The sequence below is a fragment of the Zerene cesonia genome, chromosome 24, assembly GCF_012273895.1.
Source record: "Zerene cesonia ecotype Mississippi chromosome 24, Zerene_cesonia_1.1, whole genome shotgun sequence".
Lineage (NCBI taxonomy): Eukaryota > Metazoa > Arthropoda > Insecta > Lepidoptera > Pieridae > Zerene > Zerene cesonia.
The window spans coordinates 739,381-755,171 of NC_052125.1; the positions used below are offsets into that span (position 1 = coordinate 739,381).

At 33.9% G+C, this 15,791-nt stretch overlaps 1 protein-coding gene across 1 annotated transcript; it reads right to left on the reverse strand.

Annotated features, from left to right (window-relative positions):
- Positions 1-4,605: 4,605 nt before the first annotated feature.
- Positions 4,606-10,288, reverse strand: LOC119836516 (glucose-6-phosphatase 2). The gene is made up of 7 exons (XM_038361888.1): positions 10,110-10,288; positions 9,053-9,217; positions 8,330-8,521; positions 6,739-6,869; positions 6,288-6,484; positions 5,865-5,986; positions 4,606-4,979 (listed from the first exon to the last, which is right to left on the reverse strand). The coding sequence occupies exons 1-7, from the start codon at positions 10,163-10,165 to the stop codon at positions 4,766-4,768; spliced, it is 1,077 nt and encodes a 358-aa protein (XP_038217816.1). The 5' UTR covers positions 10,166-10,288; the 3' UTR covers positions 4,606-4,765.
- Positions 10,289-15,791: the final 5,503 nt, after the last annotated feature.

The following is a 15,791-nucleotide window of genomic DNA, read 5'->3' on the forward strand; positions in this document are numbered from 1 at the left end:
TTACCATTTTCTAGATTTCATTTAGAAATAAGAAAAGTAGCGGAAGACCTTTATTTTATGCTAATTGAAAAGCTTGCGTAAGACGTCATTTTATACGTGGTTCTGTATAATTTGTGATATGGGGTGGATGCATTTTATATTTGTTTTAGTCATCGATTAAATTGTATATTTGGAAGATGAAAACCCATGGAATGCTTTCGCTTAAGAACTACAAGACAGTTCTTTGGAACCATTATTATTTTACATTTTTATACATAGGTAATATGTATAATATTACCTATGTATGAAAATGTAAAATTGACATAATTGGAAAAGAGAAATAACAGAGTTTCTTGCCGGCTCTTCTCCGTAGAAACTGCTTTCCCAACCGGTGGTAAATGATAAAAAGTGTTATGACCATTCAGAAGTGCTTCTTTAAGAAGTCTAATTGAATAAACAAATGTTTGATTTGAGTTTGATTATCCTTAGGGTTACGTATATATAAACACATACATGCTAAAGAATCCAAAATATATAAGTTCATTTTGGTTTAATTAAAAAAACAAATAATTTATTAAAGTTTACGTTGGTTGTTAAACTTGGTCTTCATTACATAGTTTAAAGTCACTTTCCGCCGTTTGTGTGTGTCTGTATGCTGAGATGTTTAAAATTACGCGAGAGATTTTGATGGAGTTTTTTAATATATAAGAGTGATTGAAGGGTTATATTATGTAGTAGTAACATCCATTAAACTTATCCGAATTTAACGAGTGCGAAGCCACAGACAAAATCTACTATAAAATATATTTAAAAAATTTACGGGACCCCAATAACATTTAACTATTCTAATATATTATAAAATGATAAAATCTGATCTATATAGCGCGCTCAGCTTAAGGTTAGGTCCGCATTAGGTCTAGTATTTGCATGTGCGACCTAAAACGATGTTTATAATAGTCTATATAAGCCTACATTAATTGAATGCGTAATAAATATACATGAAAGTGAATTTGTAACAGAAAATAACGCGTAAATCATTTTGATATGTTGAACGCAAATACATTTAATTCCTCAATATTACCTATTAGCCGACTTCCTAAATATATAAACCTTATTACTAGACAAAAAAAAAGGTGTGTGTGCGATTTACACACGATAGAAGTGAAACTTCAGTAAATCGACACAAGAATGAGATGAATATATATAAAATATAAAATAGTATGTATATTTCTGTCTCATTCTTTGCCGGCTTCATTCTACACATTTTTGTATTTGTGTCTCTTATCGTTTTTTCCGTTGCATCAGCTTTGAAATCACAACGATTCTAAAGAAGTTTCACTTCAATAAAATTATATGAATCACTTCCCTGCTGTAACACAGTCGGTGGACTATTACGGAGGGAAGTATTATCCTTTACACTTTTAATAATTGCTATGTATAATAAGACATTTAACTTGAAATGCTGAAACATAACCATTTTAAATATTTTATTTATTTATAAATAACTAGCTGCGCCCCGCGGTTTCATCCGCGTAAGTCCGTATCCCGTAGGAATATCGGGATAAAAAGTTGCTTGTATGTTATTCGCGTTGTCCAGCTGTCTACGTAGCAAATTTCATTGCAATCGGTTCTGTAGTTTTTGCGTGAAAAAGCAACAAACACAGACACACACATCCTTACAAACTTTCGCATTTATAATAATAGTAGGAAGTAGGATAATAGGACTAGTAGGTAGTGTGATAGTGAGATATAAACATATTTTAATATGTTACATCACAGCTGACTTGTGCGCGTGATAGGATACTTTTATCCCAATTAAATGATCCCTTGGGTTTCGGAATCATGCTTTCCGGGCGGAGCCGGGACGAGCGTCTAGTTGATAATATTTTAAAAGCGAAACTACAGAGGTTTTCGCTGACTCTTCACAAGTTGAAAACGCTTTCCGAACCGGTGGTAATTCTTTGTACTATGGCTATTTAAAAGCGCTTAGAAGCGAAGGTTGTTGACTAAATCAAGGTTTGGGTTCGAGTTTATACAAATTTAAACTGATGTCAAATAATAATTACTCACATAGTTTAATAAGTCCTTAGGTGAAAAACGCATGACTTTATTTTTCTGCCCAACAAACATTCTTGATAAAGTATTGAATGAATATAACTAACTAATAATTTTTCGGATATTGGCAATTATACAGTTAGATATCTAATAATTAAAACAATATATAAAGCTTTGTCATTTATGTCTGTATGGGCTTTTTTTATAACGTCAGCGGCAAAGGCCACTTTTATTTTTTTTAAAGTGGGGTAATTTGCATAGGTAGCCACGGCCCCCGGAGAAAAGGCCCTGGATTATGTAGGACTCTTACCAAAACCCCACTGTGTTCCATCAAGCCGCATTGATGAAGGGGCCACGGGTAGTTGGATGTGACCGCGACCCCTGTAAAGGTCCTCGGTAAAGGTCGCCTGACGGTAAGTTACCACATGAACATTTGCAAAGGTTATTTGCTTTCTCAGGACCAAAGGCGTCGCTGCAGATAAGAAAAGATGGACGAGGGGAAAAAAGGAAATGAGTGGGGGAGGGTAAGGAAGAGGATACGGTCCATTCGCTTTAATCTTTTTATAGGAATTGCTAGAAACAACGGTAATGTGACGATTCAAAAACGAGATATAATGTAATTTAGTTTAAAGTTTTTGTATGTCATAGAGGGCAACTGAGCTGGTGGTTGCCTGATTGTAAGCGATCACCACCGCCCATGAACATTGGGAGAGGTTGGGCCTCTGCAAATGCGCTGCCCGCTTTAAAAAGTAAGGGATAAGGAAAGGATTGATGACGGGAATAAAGGAATGGCATGGGAAGGGATGAGGAAAAGGTTACGAGCCTCCGCCTCCAGCTGATTTCAAAAAAATATTCAACGAAAAACTTCAGAACTTCAATGACTTCAAATTATCAGAATTGGACCAAATTAATTGGCACCAATTTCCAAATAAAAAGAGCATCATTAAAATCGGTTCACCCAAAAGAAGACTGAGTTAACAAACAATCTAAAATACAGTCGAATTGAAAACCCTCTTTTTTGAAGTTGATTAAATATCTGTGTAAACGAAGTCGGGTTAGCCTGCTTGTGTTGAATCTAAATAATATTAATATAGATAATATTGAAGTGGGACTTACTGTGTCGCAAAATTAATTAAATCATATGGAATTTTATTACCTACGTAGGCACTGTAATCCTACTAATATTATAAACGCGAGTGTATAAGTATAGATTGATGTATGTATGGATGTTTGTTACTCTTTCACGCGAAAACAGCTTATCGAATCTGTATAATTTTTGGTACCGAAATAGATAGTCTGGATTAGTATACGTAACTAGTATAGTTTTCCTAGGTACCACGCGAGTAACGCCGCGGATTACAGCTAGTGATAATAAAAATCGATGAAAACTTTCATCATCATCATCAGTCCATTAATGTTCTCACTGCTGGGACACAGGCCACCTATGAGGGTTCAGGCTATAATCCACGACGCTGGCCAAGTCCGGGTTGGCAGATGTCACATGTCGTCGAACTTTTGATTCTTGGACATGCCGGTTTCCTCACGATGTTTTGCATCGCCGAAAATTTTATTTTTGGAAAATTTTAAGGTAATAAATAATAATAAAAAATAAATTTATTTCTTATCAAATTACAAGATTTTTCGCAATTATAGACATTTACAGTAAATGTGATAAGTGGCACCCGTTCTAGGCTGAGTTCAAAGAACTCGCCTGTGTGGACAGGCACCAGCTTCTTTCCTTACTTCAGTTATATTAGTATGCCTTTAATTAAAATACATTATAATATTCATAAATTTCTTTATATGACATACAAGAAGTAAAAGGTGAAAACAAAAGAGTCTTTAATTCAAATAAATCTTTATTTAATGTAACATCACTTATGTGCGGAACTTATATAACATCATCACAATGATATATATTATTTATTAACAAAAAGTATAATAAAAATATCATACTGGTATCACAATAACTGAGAATGTACGCAAACCCGTATTAAATCGTATGTTTCATATTTAAACATGCTTCTGACTGCCGAATTAATTAATATATCAAAAAAATAAAAAAAAACACATTATTAATTCGTGTTAATCCCGAAACCCAAAAAGCAAAGACAAATCCATCGTTAAAACCCAATACATAAATATTAATAACAAAGCAAATAATGGAAAACTATCAAAACTGATCTAGCAGTTTTATCCCATGCACAAAAAAACAAACAAATATTATCTTTTTTATATACTTTTCTTTCTGTTAGTGCCATGTCTTTTTATAAACAATGGACAGACTTTTCTATTAATTTTCTTTACACATTTATTTAACTATTTTTATCTCTTTCCAATCCATAGTCATACATATATCTGTCCCATTCACACACACGTCAACTTACTTACAGGTAAATTAGATGTATTGTTGTAGGTAATTGCACTATTTGTATTGCACTAAAATTATTTCTATATCAAATGATTGTATAGACACCACTCGTCACGCCTTCGTATCGCTGTGTAGTAAGCGAATGCAAAGCGAACGCGAAGCGAAGCGTGAATTTTTCGAATCGATAAGACATGTACGAGATCTTCTTTTTGAAATTATAATAGGAGACGCGTCGCCTGATGTTATGTGATACATGTCATTTTCAATAGACTAGGAGATGTCGTCGCTTGATGTAACATGTTGTATGTCAATTATGGGATAGAAACGCGAAGCGAAGGCGTGGCGAAGCGAATCGCAAATCTATTTCTCCCCACTAAACGGCCACATGGATAACTCGGGCACTAAACGGAGGTAAAACAATGGTTTAGTTGCGTTCAGCAGAAAGTGTAGAACGTAGAATTTAAACACACTATCTCTGGGTATCCCCCCCTCAATGTAATGGAATGAATACGTTATAACTATGGTAGTAAAAGCTGATATTATAAATGATCTCTTGTACGTGTCGTGGCGGAATCTGGAAAGAGTAAAACACAATTATGTGATTAAAAAAATATATACATGTAGAGCACGCTTCGGCACGAATTGGACCAGCTAGCACCACAGAAGGTCTTCGTCATGATTCCCTCCATCAAACCTTTCCCATCATCCATTAAAATTGGCAATACATGCTTGGTGCTGGTCGCTTACCATCGGGCGACGGAAGCAGCACCTTTTTATACTAAACCACCTCTATGAATCGTCAGAACTACTACACCATATTTAAATGGGACGATGAAATTTAAATGAGCTTTCTTTTTCTTATCTTCGATTACGTAAGGGACACCGTCTATTGAATTATCTCAACCAATAAGAAAGGTTATTTTAATGACTACTATATACATTACTCGATGAGGCGCGAAAAAATAAGAAAAAAAAAAAATTCCCACATCCTTTTCCTAAAGCTTCCCAGTACATTCCTTCTTTCCAGTTTTCCTATCTTACCCCTTAAAGCGGGTAGCGCTTTCGAGGCACTACCCCTGATCTGTTCACGGGCGGCGGTGATCGCTTACCATCAGGCGAACAACCAGCTCAGTTGCCCGCTACGGCGTAAAATAAAACAGCGGGCGTGACAGCCCAAACAAACTTCCACCCACCTAGCAACAGAGGGCGTGAGACTTAAAAAAAAATTTCACTAACCTGGCAACATCAGTCGTGGCAGTTAAATAAAAAATCTTTCACTCGCCTGGCAACAGAGGGCGTGAGACTTAAAAAAAAATTTCACTAACCTGGCAACATCAGTCGTGGCAGTTAAATAAAAAATCTTTCACTCACCTGGCAACAGAGGGCGTGAGACTAAAAAAAAAATTCACTAACCTGGCAACATCAGTCGTGGCAGTTAATTAAAAAATCTTTCACTCACCTGGCAACACTGGGCGTGACGGCCAGCGCCCAGCCGAGCAGCGCGGCGCCGCACTGCGCCAGCGCGAACAGCGGCGTCGTCGACACGTGGATGCGCTCCGGCTGCTCGCACCACTTGAACGCCTGCAAATGTTAAAAAGAACGTGAAAGAACGTGAAAGAACAGACAAGAACAGGAGAGAACATGAAAGAACGTAAAGGAACATGAGAGAACCGTGCTCAAATTGTCAGAACTAGACAAATGCTAGTAAATGGAAAGTAGGCAGGATACAAAAATAAAAAGAGGGTTCTAAAAAATTGGTCCATCCAGTAAAAACTTTATAAGTTTACAAAAGAACGGCAAAATTGAGAGGTTCTCAATTTTTCCTTTATTGAAGTCGGTTAAAAAATAAGAAAATTTTCATACGTTTACATGAAAAACTCACCAATTTGACAGTGTAATGCGGATCAACGTGGCACAACACCAAACTGTAATACGTGACGACACTGATCGCGATGGCCACGAGCGAGCAGAACACGTGCCACTTTATGGCACGTCCCGTCGTGTATTGCACGTACGGGCCGTACTGCCATATGTACGGGTCTGACACGTATATACAAAGCGCCGGCGCTATAAATGCACCTGGAAGGGAGAAAGACAATACAGGGATACACTATAATGCGATCAGACAATTATTTCATCAACGAGAAATTATTTAAAGCATGAGAAATTTTTTAAATATAGAAAAATACCGATCACGAGGCGGGTTGCTTTGTTCAAAACGAAGCATGCAAAAAAAACTAAAAAAAAAATAACCAAAAAATTTAAAATTCAGCCTACCCGCACCCCCCCCCACAAAACCCCGAGCACCGCTCGCGGAACGCCCATTCACTCACCGACCAGCGCGCCGAGCAGACACTGGTGCGGGAAGTGCGTCGCGATGTACGTGCGCGCCAGCATCACGCTGAGCAGCTGGGTCGCGAATATAGGGTATATCGCCCACTTCCAGAGGGAAGTGTCCCATTTTCTGAAGGGGGAATTCAAAATTGTGAATGTTCGAATAACTGTGTGGTGCTGCTACACCATTAGTGTGAAGGGACGTGAGTAAGAATTGGGAGGAAAAGAGGAATTTAAGCCGCTAAGATTATTACCAAAAAAGCCCAAAAATATATTCAGGGACGGCATACAAGTTTGCAATTGTTAAATTGCTTGGCGCCAATTTTTGTTGACGTCATATGCGCTATAAAGAAATGTCATCACAATTAACCGCCAATTTCAGTGACTTCACAAGTCAAAGTATCTTCTAGTATATTCTGCTCGCCTAAAATATCTCTCACGTCTGGAAATAATCATTTTTATATAAAGCGATAAGAACTGATATAAATGTACCAGGTTAGCAACAGTGCACAGAACTATATACTCCTAATGACGTCATGTATGCGATCAATAAATGACGTCCTACTTTCCCTCCAACTTGTATGACGTCACTTCGGAAACATCACCTGAAATGCTCTGCTGTCCTAGTACCCCATAAAGACCTAAAAAGCTTTTGTATAGAAATGACGTACTTGATTGCGTATGTACCAGGTTAGCAGAACTGCGTAGAAGTTCTTGCAGTGAAGTCATAGATTGCATTATCAAATGACGTCATGATTTCCGGCCAATTCATATGAGGAAAGATCTCCAAGAGTATACTACTGACCTAGTAACCACACCTATCTAGCAATACAAGAAGCAATAATTTGTTGCTTCTAGCAAGCACAATACAAGAAGCAAAAAGATTGTTTTTCTATGTCTTAGGACAGCAGAAGAGTACACGGATTTTTCTTGACGTCATAATTTCCCGCCAACATCTATGACGGCATTGCGAAACACCTCCTTGAATATTCTGCTACCCTGGTACCTCGGGAGTGGCTAAGCATTTTATGAAAGAAACGTCACTCCTTTTCAATATACCAGGCGTGCATAATTATCCAGAAAATTGCTTAATGACGTCATATGTTCATCGGGTAAATTAAGTCATGATTTCCCGCCAACTTTTGTGACGTCACATCATGAATTTTCTCCTAAATCCATTCTATCTATGTAATGTTTGTATGAAAAAGATTTTAAGGATTTCCCATGGTTAGCTAGGTCTAGCGACATTAACCTAAAAAGGAATGACGTCACAATTTCCCACCAATATCTATGACGTAACTATTAGAAAGAATCTCCAAGAATATTATGATAGCCTGGTATTTCGTAGGGTCTTGACAATTTTTGTTTAGAAGCGACGTAATCGTTTTTCCGTGTATAGTGGACAGCAGAAGTATGGAGAAGTATCTTCATTGACGTCACGCAGTGGATAAGTGACGTCACATTTTCCCGCCAACTTCTGTGACGTTCTTCAATCAATACTAAAGACTACAATATGAAGATATTTCTTAAGTTATGGCCTTACTTAAACTATATTTTTTAATTTCAATTTAGTGTTACAAATCAAATTACCTATCATTAAATATATGCGACATCCACATAACAGCTAAAACAAGAACGGATGCTGCCATGGATGTATGACCCGATGGACTGCCCGGCCCCGTCTCACATGTTTGGATGGTTTGCATCAACTTCGGTTGGATGGTTCCATTGTAGTAGTCTGTTTCACGAACCCACCAGTATGGACGGTCTTCTAAGAGCCACCTGAAAGGACAAAACATATCATTCATGATTATTATCTTTTTATAGCTTTCTTCATAATACAAAATATAGCAAAAAATTGACACTTTTTAATTCTATATAAAATATATCTCTATCTCTACATATATGAAATTTTAGTGTCACACATTAGTTACCACACTGCTCCGAAACATGTAGACCCATTCTGATGACATTTTGTGTACGTATTGATTAGTTATGCAGCATCTGAGAATCGGCCAACATCTAGTTTTCATACCCCTAAATGAGGTGGGACAGAGTTTTTAGGTTTTTTTTCACCATTACAAAGCTGCATCTTTACTGAATTTTGACTAGACTTAAAGACTAAATAAGGAAGGGATTATCTAAATTTTTGATCAACAAATTTATTGTATTACCATTTACAACACATGTTAAACTATATAACTGCAACATTTGTAAAAATCTAAACAATTACAATGAGACCTCTTTCATACAGCCTTTCACATTATCAACCTTTAAACAGTTATAAATTACTACATCACCCAATTAACTCACCATTTCATAACACAGTTGAGCCAGCCACCGAAGGAAGTGACCAACAGCAGTTGTGATGCAAACACAGAGTCGACAAACGACACAACCGGAAAGAGTATGTCCAGGACATTGTTGGGGTTGTAGAAATTGTTTATTTGCTCGAAATATGGCGCCCAATCCGTGAACCTGAAATGTGTGATGGGTAAGAATGTTTAATGAACATATGCCTGTGTGAAACATCTGCAGGTGAAACTGCCCGGCTGTGCTGTTTCACAGAGATAGTGCAGTTGCACAGAGATAGTGTCTTAAGATATATATTACAAGAATTATGGTGTAAAGATATTTGTGCAGCAATGTTTGCTCTCTGAATAATATAATATAATTAATTTTAACAAAAACTAAACTGCCTTCAAATTGTCAGAATCAGATCAAATTTAAAAGGTATTTCAAGAGTTACCAGCACTCTAAGAAAAAATGAATCATAAAAATTGATTCACTAAGTAAAAAGTTATGAGTAATAAACACATAAATACAATCAAATTGAACCTCCTTCTTTTTTTTATTGAATGTGATCAATTTCATCACATAACCATGATAAACACATTGTCTAAGATTAGTATTATGTAATTAATTTGTTTTGCTTTCACATAGAGTACTATTATATACTATTATTGGATGTCATTACTACTGTAATAAATTACTACTGTAATGACATCCAAAAATGGTAATATAACTTACAAAAACAATTGTCATATATTGAGTAAAAAATAACATAAATTTCCCAATTGTAGTTTAAATTAAACCATGATTCAATGAAAAAATCATACAGATTGTACTATCTGCTAAATATGATGATGTTTAGGAAAAAAACCTTGAAAAATCACCCCATGCTTGCAAAATTAATTTATTTCTATTCTTTAAGATTAATTTTAAGAATTTTAATAAGCTTTTTATAACCATAAAAAAGAGAATAAAAGCTTGTTAAAAATGCTCATACAATGGATTTGATTTGTCTCTTCACTCATTAGTCATTATATTATCATTTATCAGTACAAAACACAATAATCAATAATATTACCAATACTGAATGAACTCTATACAAGAAACCCCGAGCGCGTAAAGATGTTCCCTCATTTTTGTTGTTTCTGTCACAACATTGCACAATAATTTATAAAGTACTACAATTAATTAAGGGAATCGCAAAAAATTGCGATTTTCCGGTGGTAAATTTCCTAAAAGTGAAACCAAAACAAAGATTTTTTTAATAAACTGTCAAGTGTCAACATTCAACTGTCAAATAATAACGGTTATCAATTTTGGCAATATTAAGTATTATTAATGTATTTTATATTAATGATATGTTTGCAAATAATAATATAATTAATACATCATTATAAAATAATTTTAAATTATTTTCATGGATGTTTGAAAAACATTGCCATCTATTATTGAGTAGTTGAACTTATAACTAGATTGTTTTGGTAACTATTCGACACTAGATGGCACTAAATGCAATTAATTGTAATAGGTTCTATGTCAAATTATTATTTTTCATTACATCTACTAATGGTCTTAATTTTAATAAATTTCATTTAAACTGAAGTTTGACATTTACATGCTTAGTACTGTTACTCAGTATACGGGTATTTCTAATTTATGCATTAATTTCGTTTGAATATAAATGATTCAATAAAATATTTAAAATTACCTACAATGCGGATGATATCTATAGATAAAATATTCATACATTATTAAACAGTATCTATTTTAGCGCTTTCTAATTTATAAGTGTTTATTTTAAAAGATTCTTTGCAGCAAGTAGGTAAGTACAATTTTATTATTGATTATTTATTATTTTTACACTAACAGTTGCTTAATGTCAAACAGTAACTTTTAATTCAAGAGATGTAGGTAAATTTTACGTTATCACAATATTTTTTTCGTAGATAGACAATAGAGAGATTTATTAAAGAAAAGTGTTCCATCGCTCAAACGCTTAAAATTAGTATTCACACAGGTAAAAATTGTATAATATTCTGTCGGTGAAAGAATTTTATAAATCGGTTAATATGAGTATGGAAATGTGAGTCTATCTGTCTATCTGAAAGTAGAGTGCTTGTGACTTGGTTAAAATTTGCAATAAGAAATTTAAAGTTAAAGAATGTTTAAGACTTAGAGTCAAACATACAGTGCTATGTTTTGTTATATTTAAATCTACCTATAGTGAGAAATTTTGAAAGAATAGAAAAAATTCGATCACGAGGCAGGATGCCTCATCCTCATCCTGCTTCGTGATCGAATTTTTTCTATTCTTTCAAAATTTCTCATTTACAAAACATTTCAATGCTATAAAACTAAAAATTAAATCTACCTATAGTGTTGGGTAAACCCGCGATGTTCCATCATTACATCATAATTTAATATTGTATTACTCAAATGCTGTACTAAAATTAATCGTCTGTATTAAATGTCATTTTTCTAAAGACATGTTTTATTTTAATTCATTATTCGTCAATGGTCCGGCCATTTCGAAGATTGGGCATAAACTGACGGACAAACATTTATTGCATAATAATTTCTCTTCCTGTTTCGAGAACTGTATAAATACTGTATATTATACGTTCAATTTTGTATTTTTAACTTTAAAAAAATGTTAAATATTAATAAAAAGTAGCTGTTGTATGTTAATTATTAGTAAAATAGTTTTCGTATACATTATACATTTGCGAAAATGAATAACAATTTACTTCTATTTCTTACCAAAAACAAATGAAGTTCAAATTTGTTTTTTTTTGTGTTTAAAAGGAAATTATTATCATCATTTAATCTATTATTTTGCTCATCTAATGAATGCAAACTAAAACTGTAAATAAATTACTGAAACACAATCAGAATATATATTAAAAGGCATATAGTAGTAGATAACAAAATTATAACGAGATAATTTCGCAAAATAGCTGGTTAGTCTCTCATCAATAGATGGCGCTGGTCCCGCGGGGCCGGTAAATGCGGATTATTGTTTTAATAATTGAATATTATACTATGGTAAGTGTACGGTGGGCTATCTAGGTACTGGTTTTGATGTAACTTGAAAGTATAGAAATTTCTTATTTTTGTTCTAAACGGTAAAACAGCAATAACCCATTGCTGTCCGTCTGCCAATAGGTTGAATCTCATATGCCGTGATGTTTAGGCAGAAATTTTTTAGAGAAGACATTTTATTGTTGTTGAAAATAACGAATAATAAAAATCGAGGTTAAGCAACGGTTGGCACGGTCGTAAATTGGATGGGTGACCTATTATTTTTTTTGGTTTACAGTTGGTGTTTAGTTTATTTGAACGGAACCCTCAAAGCGGCGATGCGATCAACTCGCTCTTGACCTAATTTTTAATGTACTTAGTTACTAATTATATAGATATTTTAAAATGCTTAAGGATTTAATAATCATTTTTAACGAAAAACTAAACCATCGTCAAATTATCAGAAATATATAACACACACGGCACCAACTTTCAAATACAAAAAAAAATCTAAATCAGTTCACCGAATGTGAAAGTTCTGAGGTAACAAAAATAAAAGAAAACCCAGCCGAGACTCCCTCTTTCTTGAAGTCGGTTGAACAACACTTTAAGGCCGTATCGGATTTTAAAGAATTTTTCATCGATTCCATTATTCAAAAATATAATAAAGAAATCAACATTTTTCTCTTTTCTGTATTTTTAAGTTTTTGTTATGGACTAATGTTGTGAGAACTAAATAAAGATGATTTTTATTATTATTTTTTTATTATTTTCATGAACTTAAAAATATGTTTATTTAAAATCACATAATTTACAATTAGAATTAATATCAGTACTTGTGTCGCCGGTTGTACGCATGGCGCGAACGGAGCCGCTTTCAGCAAATTTAATCTTTGAACTCGACTGAAATAATATACACGAGATTGGACTTATTAAATATATCTTAAGACATCTATTATTCTATTTAATTTTAAATTTTTAATATTTTTAAAGTAAAAGACAATAGTTATTTTCCCAGTGAGTAATTTCAATTATTGGGTACTCATTTATTTTGTACTAGCGAGTCCGCCCTGGCTTCGCATGTGGTATATATTACTTTGCCTATAGCATTCACGTTTACCTACTATAGGAATTTGACGATTATTCACATCGGTAGAGTAGTTACTAAGATTAGCGCGTCCAAACAAAATCTTTTACGCAAAAACAGCTTATAGAATCTGAAATTTGGTACAGAGATAGATTATAGCCTGATTAGGTCATTGGCTACTTTTCACACAGTTACTTTTAGTCAGTCTTATATATATAAAAGAAAGTCGTGTTAGTTACACTATTTATATCTCAAGAATGGCTAAACCGATTAGGTTGAAATTTGGTACAGAGATAGTTTTAGACCCGAGAAAGGACATAGGATAGTTTTTATCCCGGAAATCTAACGGGAACGGGAACTTTGTCGGTACACACCAGGTCTATCTTTCCTGCAACTACGCGGGCAAAGCCGCGGGCGGAATGCTAGTATTATATAATTTGAGGCTTTAAGACAAATCCATATGCATCATCGTCAGCCCATATATGAACACACAGCAGAGGTACGGGTCTCCTACAAGGACCTCAGGCCATCCCTTTCGAAATATCTATTAATTTAAACTATTCAAATATCTTGAGATACATTTCGGTAATATCAATTCGCTTTCTTCTCACTCGAATCTCATAAACGCCGTATTATCACGTAGAATTATAGTATTAAAATATAATCTCCCCCTTCCAGGGGGGCGCTACCTGTCTCTGTCGCGCGTGTATCGCTATCTCCGTCTGGCTTGATGAAATTACTTAGTGTTTAAATGTGATTCTTTAAGAATGTATTTGAAATTTGCTTTTTATTTGGAATTAGACGAGTCTAGTGCAAAAAGGTTGCCATGTGTGGTTATTTTCATTGATGGTTTATATTTCCCATATAAATGATTATGATGACAATATATGATTTGGGATAATTTTGTAGAATATTTGTATTTAAAAAAAAATACATAGAGACGAACATAGAACCTCCTCTTCCCTCTTATTACCCATCTTGACATTTTACAGATGACAATTATTTTCTTGGACGATCAGTTATTACCAAAGATTTAATAAATACAAAAAATTGTTAAAATCGATTCACCCAGTAGGCATGAGGTTACAAATAAAATACAAAAAACAGTCGAATTGAGAACCTTCTTTTATTTAAATCGGTTGAAAAAAGGGCCTTAAGTGTACTTACATATATATGAACGATTATATTAAAAGCGATTAGCTAATTGTGATATTAGATATGGTTTTAAGTTTCATCTTATAATTAGGTCTAGAAGCTAAGTTTTAAGTGAATAAAATTTCTCATAACGATATGCTTATGATGAATTTCTGAATTACAATAATATATGAGAATTACTTCACAACATTGCAGTAAAACATTGACCACAGATCAAACAAAAATCGTCATAAAAATTAGGCAAATTCAAGGTCACTCATTCACAAACAATACAATATTTATATTCTTTACATTCTAAGCGTGACAAATCACTGGGGTTGGAAACTGTCGCCGACTTAAGGAGAAATTATTTTATTACCGTATTCATTTTCACTTTACAGTAGTGAATTATTGTTATATTGCGACTGTAAGGTAGTTTAGATACTACCGCAATTGGCGGCAATAAAAAGTGCATTGTCTGTGCCCCTTTTGTTTTGGCGGCAACTTTGACGTTTGTAATGTCATATTTTATTGACGAAAATTTTAAAAACCACGCTCGGTAATGGAAATATTTGTTGAATTATTGCTTTCGGTTTGTCGTCGTTATTGTGTTATTGCCTGATATATAAAATGTGGCAAAAAGTAATAGGTTTTTATTCTAATTACGCTTCTTAATTACTTTATAACCCAAAGTACCGTTGGGAGATTGATACTAAGCTATCTATAGCTTAATGTATTAGGTAGCAGCAGGTAAAAGTGCTCTAATTAAACAACATATTCGTGTAATTAGTATCAGTTCTTTATCTATAGATATGTAGTATATGTTTTCAAACGAATGAGGTTTTAAATCGAAGGAGGTTGGTTCTAAATTCGACTGATTTTTTTTTTTTTTATTTTATTACTCGATAACTCCGTAGATTTTTTTTGATAGGAATTGTTGTCATTTGGTGTCATTTTCGAATTTACAGTGATATCTCCTAAGATCGTCAGTGAGCACTTATGGAGTAAAGAATCATATAGTCCGGTAAATTTAGACCAAAAAATTAGAGTGAAGTGAAGTGAAGTGCAAAACATAATTATAAATAATGTCTAGAAATTCCCCATCGTTCCCGTGTAAGGAAAAAAATTTTGTTCAAGGTCGAAGGTCAAAAAAATGAGTTTTTCGCGATTTTCAATAAAACGGTAAGTACTTTATATTTTTGTGATTAGGTCACTACATTTGTTCCAATGCTTGTTAGATGTAATTCTACCTATTTATTGATAAATAAATATGTATCTACATGTTCAATATTTTATTACCAATCAAACGAGATTTATAGGTAATAAAATAAATTGAATAAATAGGGTATGTAGTATTTTTCGAGTACTACCAGTGCAATACTAAATTTCCTACAGATTTCGCTAATATTATATATTATAGTAAATAAAAATTCATTTCAATTAACATAAATTGGGTCAAGTGCGAGTCGGGCTCTACAGTACAAATTAGCTAACAAATAAAATGGTCACCAATTTATG

Bases quoted from the DNA above. Each gene is read 5' to 3' on its own strand.
- LOC119836516 (XM_038361888.1), bottom strand. From the start codon at position 10,165: ATGAGGGAACATCTTTACGCGCTCGGGGTTTCTTGTATAGAGTTCATT. The intron at 6,870-8,329 runs GTAATTTGATTT...TTCCCCCTTCAG, and splicing joins TCGCATATATTTAATGATAG to AAAATGGGACACTTCCCTCT. The intron at 4,980-5,864 runs GTGAGTGAAAGA...TACTCTTTCCAG, and splicing joins GTCACGCCCAGTGTTGCCAG to ATTCCGCCACGACACGTACA.